The sequence below is a fragment of the Ruditapes philippinarum genome, unplaced genomic scaffold (assembly GCF_026571515.1).
Source record: "Ruditapes philippinarum isolate M1 unplaced genomic scaffold, ASM2657151v2 ctg40_1_1_1_1, whole genome shotgun sequence".
NCBI classification, from domain to species: domain Eukaryota; kingdom Metazoa; phylum Mollusca; class Bivalvia; order Venerida; family Veneridae; genus Ruditapes; species Ruditapes philippinarum.
Genome location: NW_026863541.1, coordinates 353,587 through 366,645, shown reverse-complemented (window position 1 = coordinate 366,645; position 13,059 = coordinate 353,587). Strand labels below are relative to the sequence as shown.

Sequence of the window (13,059 nt, the reverse complement as noted above, 5' to 3'; positions counted from 1 at the left end):
ATTTGGAACTTAATATTATTATACCTTTTGAAATTTTGGCTGCATGCGAGGCATCCATGGCGTGACGACACATTTCTAGTCTAATCAGCACCAAATTGTCATTTTGTATTATTAGTTCTCATTATTTTTGTAATGTTAATTTCCCATAGGCCAATGGGTGTTATTCCTACTATTAATTAAAGTGTACCATGTGACTAAAAAGTTTGTACTGTTTTATCACAGTAAAAATCTGAAAAATAAAAACATATACCAAAAAAAGTCTTTTTAAGTTTTATTTTTTTTAAACTTTAATTAAAGATACTTATGAAGTATGGGTTTTTACTTCTTATGAACAGAATTAATCAATATTTACTGTATTTTCACCATGTCATAACCTCAATTGTTCTCTCCTATTTCTTGAGGTTCGTAACAAAGAACAGGTGAAGATACTGGTATAAAGTAATATTAAATCTTCTCTGATTTTAATATGCATATCCGCTAGGTGGCGAGGTTTGTTTTTTTTTGTTATTACAATAAATGTATAATATATTGTGATACATGGCAAGGATGGTATATGAGTGCCATATAAATACAGTCATAAATTTGTGGGGTTTTTTTCTATAGAAATTCTCTCTGATAAATACTGGTTTATGTTATCATGAATGAGCAATAACAACAGATTTATGGGGGTTTTTTTGTTGTTGTTTTTTTAAGATTATTTGATTGCTGTTGTTGTTGTAGACATACTAGACGATAATTTTTTTTTGTAGAAGTCAGCACAATAGGTGGATACACGGAGAGTTGTGATTGGTGGAGTCTAGGTGTCCTACTTTATGAACTTCTGGTTGGCAAGGTATCAAAAATATTTACTTTGAAAAAATACTTTGAGAAATGTTCATTTTCTTAAAGGAAACAGATTTTTTGTCACACTTATTGGAATATTTTGTAAAATAAAAATGTAATATCTAGATAATTCAAACAGTTTTTTTTTCTGAAGAATGTGAAGAAATATAACAGCACATGTTAATTCAATGAAATGGATTCAAGAGTGGATCATACAAACTTCAAACTTTCTTCTAATCTGTCTGAAATAAATATGAGCCGCGTCATGACAAAACCAACATAATGGGTTTGTGACCAGCATGGATCCAGACCAGCCTGCGCATCCGCGCAGTCTAGTCAGGATCCATGCTGTTCGCTTACAAACCCTATTACAAGTAGAGAAACTGATAGCGAACAGCATGGATCATGATCAGACTGCGCAGATACGCAGGCTGGTCTGGATCCTTGCTGGTTGCAAACCCATTATGCTGGTTTTGTCGTGACGCGGCTCAATTATCATGAAAATAATTTATCTTTATAGCTTCACTTAACGAAAAAAGAAAAAAATTGGAGCCACTGTCATGACCCTCTTGTTGGTGTTGGTTAACCTGTATGTTAAGGTCAACTTTCTCGGAAACTCTTTAAGCTATTCACTTCATTTTCAAGACTCCAATTCAAAGGTGCAGATAATCCATAAATTATTTTTTACAAACTTATGCCCCTTTTTCTGTCTTGCTTTTGACTAACAAGCATCAAGGCTGTTCACCGACAGGTATGGTTTATTGTTTGTCTCAATTTCATTAACTACACAAGTCACAACATTTGTAATGAACTGTTCAGAACAGCTTCTAAGAAAGTTTTAATCAAACAAGAAAAATCTCAGTTATGATTACATTCAGTTATAACATGTTAACGTTATATTTTACAGACATTACTTTGTTGTCATCCTGGCGGTATAACGTCGCACTCTCAGCTTAACATTCCCGAACATCTGTCGGAGGAGGCCAGATCCTTGCTACAACAGGTTTGTCACTTTTCATCCTTTCCGGTATTTTCTGGTTTCTAACATAAAGTTAAACTTCCTAAAGTTTAGGTGTCTGTCTCTCAACCCAGAGATCCTGGGTTTGAGCCCTAATGGGATCACAATCATGTTCCTTTATATGACACCATTACTGGTTGGTTCCAGGAAGCAGACTCGAAAGTGATTAATATAAGTTGAAAGAACTTGTTTCGCAATTGAGCTTAAATTAATATGTTTAAACCAACTTCTTGAAGACACATCTGTGTATTTATTTATTCACCATGCATGAAATTTATGAATTTTGTGTCCCAAGAGTGTTGGTTAACATTGGTTATAAAGCTAATTTTTTAAGTGGATAAAGTTGAATAACACACAGAAGACTTTCTTAACATGTTTAGATTGATACAATGTCCAACAATTTAAAATAGTTTTTCAGTTTTAACTCAGTGACAACTTGTGCACGATCATATATCGTCACTTTAGTGCAGTAATGGGTTAAGTCCTTCTAAATTTAATAGGAGTTAAGCAGTTATTGCACTAAGGTGAGGATATGTTAGACCGAGTGTTCAAACATTTTTTTCACTTTTAAAGATTATCAGTAATATGATGTCACATAATTTATATATATTTATATCACACATTTCAGTTATTAGTGTATAATCCGAGAGAAAGGTTAGGGTCAGGACTTCATGGTGTAGAGGAAATTAAAACTCATCCATTCTTCAGTTCTATAGACTGGAATGCTATGGAGCTGTGATACTTAAATACATATAGTAACCTAAAGATGTGGAAATTGGATAAAAGAGGATATGGATTAACCTAAAGGAGTCAAAATTCTTTGAAAGAGGCCTTGTGATTACTGACATTGTGATTTATTGGAGGCATTTTTAAATGATAATTATGTCAGATGTATTATTATATCAGAGAAATATTCTGAATTTGATTTGCTAGATCATTAGCTCAACTGTTAGAAGAATGGGGAGAGCAATTGTACTCGCCCAGGAGTCAGTTTTGGTGTCGTCATCACACTTTGTTTAAGTTTTTTTGTGGAAGTTTGTGTATCTAATACTACTGAAGTGAATGGGTTGAAACTTCACACACTTGTACTGTGAGATTATATTACATGATAATATTACATGATAGGTACAGGTCCCATAACTCTGAGGTAGCTTTTAAAGAGTTATACCCACTTTTCTTACTGTCAAGCCCTGAGAATAGTAGAGTGCACTGTCTTATGGACAGCTCTTGTTTTTATCAAGCAATCCTTGTATAGACATTTTTACTGTAGAATGTACAGATATTTCCAAGTATTTCTAATGCTCAACACCATTTTTGAACATATTTGTATGAACAATGTTTTTTTTGTGTGTTTTTTTTTTAAGACATCATTGCTGAACAAAACCCTATCAATGCAAAATTTTAATCTCATATCTGAACAAAGCACTGCAAAAAATTCATAATCTGAATGATATAGGCCATGCTTGTTGAATACCTCTTAAAAACAAAAGCCTTTAAAACAACAGTTTCAAAACTGCAAATGTGTCTCTTTCATAAAAAGTATTTATGTGGTGATATTTATGACGATGGTCTTAGATAAATCAAAACTTTTTGAAAAAACATTGTATATTTTTCTTAATTTAAAGTAGCCATCAGCTTTTCTAAAGGTTAGATACATATATGTTATTTTTAGATAAATCGTTTGCTATTATTGTCAAATCATATGAATTAAGGTGGAAAATTTACAGACTATAAAATACAAGAAGAGAACCCCTTCGATACCTTTGATCAACTGGTCCACTTTCTTTATTTAAATAGTTAAGCAGACAATTTGTTTCCTAATAATCTATTTTTAGAAACGAAGGTCATTTATGCGTTATATATAGCTCTTATGACGCTGTTTTGAAGAAGGCTTAATAGTTATAAGATGCACTTTTCCAAGATAGAATTACTGAAATACTTAGTTTGAAACAACACAAAATTGTTTTTCCAACAGAAAATAAAAGCTGAAGGCCACTTTAACGATAATAAAGTTTCTGATACTTGTGATCATGTATTGTCCATGACTTATAAATGTAAAAGTAATCAATTATGATCCAATCCAGTGGTTTTAATTACACATCTGCTGTACTTATTTGAAATTGATATCCAAACACTTGAATTATTCTGTTTAATATTAAAATAAATGAGAGTTTGATTAAGTGCAAATACAAATCTGATATTTACAACAGACTGATCATGGATTTAAATGAATTGAAACTATGAATTTGTAGAATATAGGTGAAAATAAAGCTTTATAGTTTTTTTTGTTATTATGATATAGATATGACCTAATTCATTAAATTTTAATGGGGAAACACTGTTTACAGTTATTTAATTTCTTTTATATTGTTCATTGTTTGAATACTCGAGATTAAAATGATAAAAACTTTTGCTACATTTTGCTGGTTTTGAAATGAAAGAATGATAAACAAAAAGACAGGTCTGGAAATATAATTAAGCTGTGAAGCTGGAAGGTCACTATGTGACCTTTAACTGTGTCAGTGTTACTAAAGGTCAAATTTGGGGCAAAAAAAATTGACCAGCAAGTTTTTACTGGACAATACAGGGCAGAGGCACACTTTGTTTCCATGGGCTAGAAACTTTACACACATTGTTTAGTACTAGATCGTTCAAGAAACAGATTCAAGAGTGTGTTTATAAGCTAATAGCTTCTTGCGCAATCATACTAAAATAAAATTTGTATAACAAATCGAGGACAAAAAAATAGTTTTACATTATGTCACAGAACACACAACCAAAAAAAAATTTTTTATGAGCTTTTAAAGTTTTTATGAAGGTTTTCAGTAAATATTTCTTTCCTATGAATGATATTTTTTATTTTAGTTTCAAGTTTAGTAATGCAATATAAGAGTTTGATTTTTTTTATCCATTATTTCAATGTCTTATGATAAGTGATTTTTGTAGTTTTGAAAATATTTTGATTTTTATTTAAGAGATTTTTTTACAGGTGATGCTCAATTTTTGGCAGGTGTAATGAGGTTGCTAATAAATCATATGAACCTTTTAGCTTAAATTTTTAAAGGTCAATTTCTTAAGGTCAATTTCTGAAGGTCAGACATGTAGGTTGTTGTTTGTATTGTAATGATAAGATGTGCAGGGTTTGCTCTTACGCAGTTACACAGGTTTTCTGCATCCCTGACACATGTTTTGGTACCAGGACTGCCGTTTTACAGCAGTAATGCATTCCAATGATCCTCAAAACTCACCAAACATTTTAATATTTCCATTCTTTTATGGTAATTTGGTCACAAGCTGTTTAGTTCTCTTAAGATGGCTGTCCTTTTAAAAGAAGTTGAATTTAGAAGCCTACAACTGTAAAGTATGAACGATTTAGAATTAAATTCTGTTGCTGAAATTATGTTTCAATATAGGCACCCCTTAAAAATGGTGTTTTTTTTTTGGTTTTTGTTGATAGTCCATGCCCTTCATAGACAACCGTTCACATGGCATGCAGTGCTCTTGTATCATTGACAGTTTGAAAAAACAAAAAGCAGGGACTGGTAGATTATTATTACAGACGAAGCCAGTACGGGGTGTGTTGGCAAAGGTGTTGTTGTGTCCGGCTGATGACACAGGATGTGGGTGTGTGCCTTGGTAGTATCATGTTGATGTATGGTCAGATGACATCAGAACTCGTGGTTACACCCACAAAACTTAACTTGAGAGTGGTTTGGATAGAATTTTCTTGCATATCAGACTGGCGTTTCCGTTAGTTTTACCCATGCCGGAAATTTCATCTGGCATGGGGGGTTCCAGATGAGTCGCGTGCTGTACAATTGCACGATAAAGATGACGTCATTTTACCGTTATGAATGATTTTGTAATTCATACGCTGTTGAATGAAAGTAGTTACGGTAGTAATGATATAAATTTTAATAGAAAATAAAGATAAAGAATTAAAAATATAATGGAATATGGTAGAATATGCAAGAAAAAATATCTGACATATGTTTGCGGTTCGGATAGGAATATCCGTCCCTCGGTCACCCGCCCATGGGCGGATCACCTCGGGACGGATATTCCGATCCGAACCGCAAAATATGACAGATATTATTATTCAGTTTGGTCATAAAAGTGAAAAATTGATATTCTGTAGTCATGATACAAGGTCATTCATATGTCAAAAAGATACCAAGACACCCCCCCCCCCCCCACACACACACACCAAAAAAAAGAAACTTTTAAATTTTCAAAAATAACCCAGAGATTAGGAAAATTGTAACTATGAATTCATTCCTTATTATAAGGTCATTCATATATAAAATATAAACTTAGCCAAAAAGTAGGAAAGTTTGAAATTTTACAAAACTTAACCCTGAGGTTAGAATAATAATCGGTGTTTACCAGATTGATCAAAAGCTATAAATTTTAGTTTTCTATACAGTTTACCTTTGATTTACCTTTGCTTTTTCGTAATTTTGTATTGTTGAAGTTTTTTTTTTCAATAATCTCTATAATCCCCCACTGGTTTCATGAGCAATTCAAATATGAAATATTAATGAAATATTGTTTTAATAATACACAGGAAATTCACTGTTTATGATTCCACTGAAGAGAATTAAAGAGATAAATTGTAATTTGTGATTTTTAGATACCAGTGTGATTTTTAGATACCAGAACTTGGCTTTGTGAAATGTTAATTAAGAGAGTATAATATTTCACTTTTATGGTAAGAAATGATGTATTCAATAATGAATTTTGTATTATTTCAAAAGAAATTGAAATGGTAATTCATGGAAAAAATCAATTTTTATTAGATACTTGTTTTATTTTTCTATTCAATGAAAAAATAAAATATGCATGCAATTTAATGGCTTAGTATTAAACTGTTGTATATTGTTAAAGGGACTCCGTTGAGGATTTTTGAACATGATTGGACTGAAAATATTTTTTCAGAGATGTGTTTACCAATTAATGTAGTTTTTATCCATCAACTTGTGTTGAAATTTTTAGCTTATTCCTTCTCCCAGTTTTTCCAGAATAATTCTTGTTTGTGAAAAAAAAGGCCAAAACTGAAAATTGTTACATTGCTTTTCACTCATATCTGACTAAGAATCAGCTGAAAATCAATTTTCAGTTTAATCTAAAGTTGTTTTTTTATTCTTTGCAGATTTTTCCATTTTAAGTGCTTCCATTGATATTTGTATGATTTTCAAATTTTATTATATTACATCTTTGGACTTCAGTGGAGTTCCTTTAAGTGAGTCATGAGGTATTGATTCAATTTACTTTATAAAGTTAATCGGCCTGTTAATGTACAAGGGGTGTCTCAGAAGTTCATCTACTTTGTTTATAACTAGAATCAATTTAAGTCTTAATGTCATATGTAGCTAGATCCTGCAGTCGGGTGACATCTTTACTGAAGATTTGATAATCCAAATATTCAAGTCCCTGCTTTGCCCTGGTTGTTTAAACCTTCAAAAATTTATTAAATTCACCTGAGGGACACCCCTAGTTTTCCTCCACCAATAAAGCTGGAAAGTCGCCATATAACCATTACAGTGGTGGTGGGACATTAAACTGACTAATAACAACAACTATATTGTGATATGACTGTCTTACTGAATCAAGTTTTCACCAGCACTTAATTGAATATTTGGAGATTGACCATAGCATATTACTTTTATTAAAGGTACATTATACCTCAGACACAAATATTTTTCTAACGTGAGTTATATCGCGTTTAAATAATGGTTTTAGAGTATTTTAGATGCCATTCATCTGAAGAAAGTAGCGCTGAATGTAAAATAATTTGTCATAAAAGTAGCAACATCTTAACAAAGTAGTATTTTGACATCCATATAAAATATCACTATAAGTGTATTTTAATTGTAAAAGACAACAGAGCCCAGGAGGAACTTCTTTGAAACTATTTCAGGACACTGAAAATAAACTGTAGATAAAAGCTTTTGTGGAAGGAAAATAAAAACATTGCTTAGGCATCATGGGCCTTATTTTAGAATTATATTTCTCAAATTCAGACCAAAATTTTGTAAACTACTGACAGCAGATGTGTGGCTTTATAGACTAAGTTTTTAAAACTTGCAAGGCATCCATTTACTATTTACATGTTGTTTTTCTGTGTGTGTGTGTGTTTTTTTTTATGAGACCCAAGTTCTTCCCATCTGTATGTAAGCCATTCAGAAAACATAATAAAGGTTGTAGGGTTAAACTAGGATGTTGATTTTTGCCTTAATATTGTGCAGAAGTACACATTAAGCCTGATTTAAGTTTAATTGGAAAGTCATCAAGTGACATTATGTTAACATGGTCAGAGTGGCTTTAACTTTATCCCGACTTTTTCATTACACCACAGTAACAGTCAGACTTAAGAGGACTGTATCTGATTTGATATTTATATTTATGACATCATGTCTGTTTAGTTTGTTATTTATGACATCATTATTTATGACATCATATATGTTGAGATTGTTATTTATGACATCAGCATTCCACCTACCTTTTCCAGTGCCATAATTCTGTTCAGATATATAAGATGTGCAATTTTCTTTTATTACTGTTTCTTAAGAATCGTTGTATTTATTGTTGTTGTTATTTTAACCTTATATCGAAAATTTGTATATATTTGAAATGTTTTGAATTCTCTTTCATATATATATATTATGAAATGCCTAAAATATTATTTTTGTTCTGATTTAAACATGTAGAAATCTCTGTTGGAGAGATCAATGCATAGTTGAATATACATGCACATGCCTTGAAAATAGTTGTAGGTTTTGTATTTGAATACAGGGTGTATGGAATTTGAACATGGCATTAAAGCTGCACGCCTCCAGATGAGCCAAAATATTTCAAGAAAATCAAATTTGTAACTCCCAAATATATTTTCAAAATTTTCATGAAAATTAGCAAGAATCTGGAGGCATGCTGCTTTAAGGACATGTTTGGCAATATTTAGACATGAAGCTGGTCATAATAAATTGTGTCACTTTAGTGCAGTAAGAGGTTAAGTCCTTCTAACTTTAATAGGAGTTAACCAGTTATTGCACTAAGGTGACAATATGAACTTGATGAACCATTGTGTGTTAGTTAGTTGTTACGGTTTATTATAAATATAAACTTTATAATATAAAATTATATACATTTATGTTTACCACATGGGGAATATAATTTCCACGTATATTTTAAAGATTTAAATACATTCAGGTATCTCCACATTTAATTTTTATGATCTCAGATCGATAGATCAGGAGAGCATATTGTTTTAGTATGACTGTTTGTCTGTCTGTCTGTCACAAAACATGAACCCTAACCATAACATGGAAGTTGTTTCGTATGCAGTCTCCAAACAGAAAGATGTGTGAAACTGAAACAGTATTTCCATGGTGAGAGGGTGAAAGGTCAAGGTCACCAGAGTCAATGATTAACCATGATACTAAATGTGACATGATTATATTAGATATATTATTTCATATTAGATATGATGTCATTAGATTATTTATGATGTCATTTGGTTTAGGCAAATGACTTGGTAAAGAAAAAAACTGAATAATTATTTTAAGTTTTTGATGAAATTGTCAGCATTTTCTATTTATGTAACTGAAATAACTGTTAATTCTTTCATGAATGAATTTGTATTTCAAAAGTATTGTCATTCACTGAGGATACGTTTGTAAAATACTTATTTTATCAGCATATGTTAAGTTTTTGTAATTCATTTAGAAAACAATTGTGTACAGTTTTTGTATACAATGTATTTGATTGTTATTCTATAATTGAATGTTATAATTGTTTCTACATATGGAATAGGTTGATTATTTAAAAAAGTTAGTGAGATTACATTGAATATGGAATTTGTTAATTTTATTCAAGATTAAATCATTTTATAAAAAGTCAAGTGAACTCGATTTTGATTGGTCAAGTCAGGGTATATTATATATTACAATATATACCCTAGTTGAGATAAATGAGTAAATGTTTTTGATTGCAGATCATATCTCATAATCCTTCCTTTGGTTTGGTTTTACGGCACACCAACACAAATTCGGTTATATGGTGCCGAAACAGGAATGATGATTTAGCTAACCTTGGGTGTTACAAACTTATAGCAACTCAAGGTGTCAAAAATTTTTGTATATGAAATGATTACGCGTGTAAAATTTAATACACAAACCTATTTTGGAAAAGTTACAAATATTAAAAGGGGGGAATTTGAACATAGATCTTACATTGTTAGGAATAAAGATTAACAAATATCTATCCAAAACGATCAGATCCATGCCGAATATTTATAATTTAGTTATAGTCTTAAATGATATTTTACTTATCTGTTAAGTTTAGTAAAGTTATAACGTGTGGGGAAACCATATCATATATGAACTGATATTTCAAGAACGATGATCTCGAACCACTTGCCTCTTTTCCCATCCCCCTTCCACCACCCCTGTCCTCACCATCACTGTGTATAAATCCTACCCGGGACTTTGAGATTCTTTCATAAAGCAGCGGTTCTACACAGGTGCCTGAAATAATGCATGATGGGGCGCCGGAGGATATTTGCTGGAACGCCGCCACATTACCTGAACAGTGCCCGTCTGACTTAATAAACCTCAACCAAAAATTAAAGAACATTTGGAATCCGCTAAAAAAACGTAAATTAAAATCGTATAATGCATCAATTTGGCTTAAAATATTAAAGCAGTGACTCCCAACATTTCAACAATAAATCCTGCTTATCTTTCAAATATGATCTTTAATGTATTCAAGAAAAAAATATGGTTCATTGAAAAAGACAGGAAATTTGAGTCAGATACCAATAGTGTGGACATTATATTCAAAACATTTAGATGAAAAATATTAAAATCTGATACTTTATTTATGCACTATATTTCTATAGAAGACGTGCGAACGATTTCACAATATTGTGCGATTTGACATTTAATTTAAAATACTTGATAATAAGTGATATACTGTTGAAGTTATTAGACGAGGTTTAACTTGATTTTATTCATGTAGGAATTTATATTATCCCCGGCGGTTCTTATAAATAGTCACGGTTTTTTTTTTATTATTAAATTATTATTATTTTTGATGTTTAGCAATTGGGTATTGTTGTTAATGTGGTTGTGAGTTATAATTGGGCCCGCCAGTTGAAGATATTGTTTTCACATATTAACATGCTCACATGTATTGTGTATATTAAGCGAGCGTCTCATAAGGGTGGATTAATTAAATGAAACAACGCTATTCATTGTTTAGAGTTTTGTCTCTCTTTTCTCTTCTTCCTTTCTTCCCCTTCTTTTTCTCCTTCTTCCTTTCCCTCTTCTTATTCTACATTTTCATCTTTTTCTTCTCATTATCCTACCAATTCTTCCTCTTCCTCTTCTTCATCATCACCATCGTCTCTTTTCTCTTTTTCATCTTCTTTATCCTTTTCTCTTCGTTTCTTCCCCGTCTACTAATGTTTCTTCGTCATTTTTTCTTCTTTCTCTTCTTCTCTTTCTTATTCTTTCTTCTTCTTTTTCTTCTTCTTCATCATTATAATCTTACCATTCCGGCTTTTCTTCTTCCTTTTTTCTTCTACTTCGCCCTTTTCTCTAAATAATTGACTTGTCCAGTGTAATGTGACTTTCTTGTGTAACGAACTTATCTTGTGTAATTTACCTGCCCTGTGTAAATGGAACTGTCCGATATAATGGAACTGTCCTGTGTTATGGGACTGTCAAGTGTTATGGACCTGTCCTTTGTAATGAACCTATCTTGTTAACTGAACCTGCCGTATGTAATGAACCTATCTTGTATAATTAACCTGCCCTATGTAATGAACCTATACAGTATTGTATAATGAACCTGTCCTGTTTGAATGGAGCTGTTCTGGTTAATGAACTTGTCCTGTGTAAATGGACTTGTCCGGTGATATGGTACTATCATGTGTAATGGAACTGTCCTGCTTCGAATGTATGCCGTCTGCAATAATATAAGATATATTGAGATAAGCAGACGACGAAATGGAAACTGCCTTGCATTTAATTAAAGCTGACAGTGTAATTCAGTTTTTGCAGAAACAGACGAAAAATGAAAAATAAACTTGAAATTATCAGGGAATACATGCTTTTGACAGCTTCTATAATATTGGGACAGGAAACAATATGTTTCGACAAGATGATGTACTGGTTTCACTCGGTATAATACACCATTCAAACAATCCATACGCTTCATTACGTATGCCTAATGCCTTTATTAAGTTATGTTATATTCATGGCTTAATATGTATCTATTAATTCACTATAGTTTTTGATAGAAAAAAATGAACACAGATTTGAAATATTAATTCAAGTTTGAATGCGAGCGCACTTAAATATTCTTCAATGTTTTACCCCGGATGACTTATCTATAAATTATTAAAACATTTTTGTCAGTTTTATCACAATATTCGATCGTGTAACTGGAGAATTTGTTTGCTCTAGTTTAGAGTTACCACACTATGCTGGTGGATTCAGCGACCATTGTATTGTGACAAGATACGAGTACTATTTCAATATAATTCATTCACTAAAGTGAATTCCAAAACATCTGCAAGGTTTTTGTCTTTGCATCTGGTGCAGGGAATCAAGAAACACGTGTATCCGGAAGTCAAATATTACCTTATGAAAAAATCCAAACTTGAGTTCACAGAGATTTCTCTCAGGTTCTGTAAAAAATCCGAGTTTACGGAGATTTCTTTCAGGTTCCAAATCCGAGTTTATAGAGATTTCTTTAAGGTTCTGTACAGAACCATGTTTACACAGATTTCTTTTAAGTTCTGTACACATCCGAGATTACAGAGATTTCTTTTAGGTTCTGTAAATATCCGAGTTTACGGAGATTTCTTTCAGGTTCCAAATCCGAATTTACAGAGATTTCTTTCAGGTTCTGTACAAATCCGAGTTTACAGAGATTTCTTTAAGGTTCTGTAAAAATCCGAGTTTACGGATATAAATCCGAATTTACAGAGATTTCTTTTAGGTTCTTTACAAATCCGAGTTTACAGAGATTTCTTAAACCGAGTTTACGGAGATTTTTTTTTAGGTTCTGTACATAACCGAGTTTACGGGTATTTCTTTTAGGTTCTGTACAAACTCAAGTTTACAGAGATTTCTTTCAGGTTCTGTACAAATCCGAGTTTACAGATATTTCTTTAAGGTTCTTTACAAATCCGTGTTTACAGGGATTTTTTT

The 13,059-nt window shown here is 31.8% G+C and overlaps 1 protein-coding gene across 1 annotated transcript in view; it reads left to right on the top strand.

Annotated features, from left to right (window-relative positions):
• The window catches only part of LOC132722427 (uncharacterized), a 29,210-nt gene extending 23,187 nt beyond the window's left edge, over nucleotides 1-6,023 (top strand). The window contains exons 14-16 of the mRNA XM_060706935.1: nucleotides 750-832; nucleotides 1,730-1,825; nucleotides 2,469-6,023. Coding sequence (XP_060562918.1) covers nucleotides 750-832; nucleotides 1,730-1,825; nucleotides 2,469-2,579 — 290 coding nt within the window. The 3' untranslated portion in view covers nucleotides 2,580-6,023. The remainder of the gene's footprint in view (nucleotides 1-749; nucleotides 833-1,729; nucleotides 1,826-2,468) is intronic.
• The last annotated feature ends 7,036 nt before the right edge of the window (nucleotides 6,024-13,059 follow it).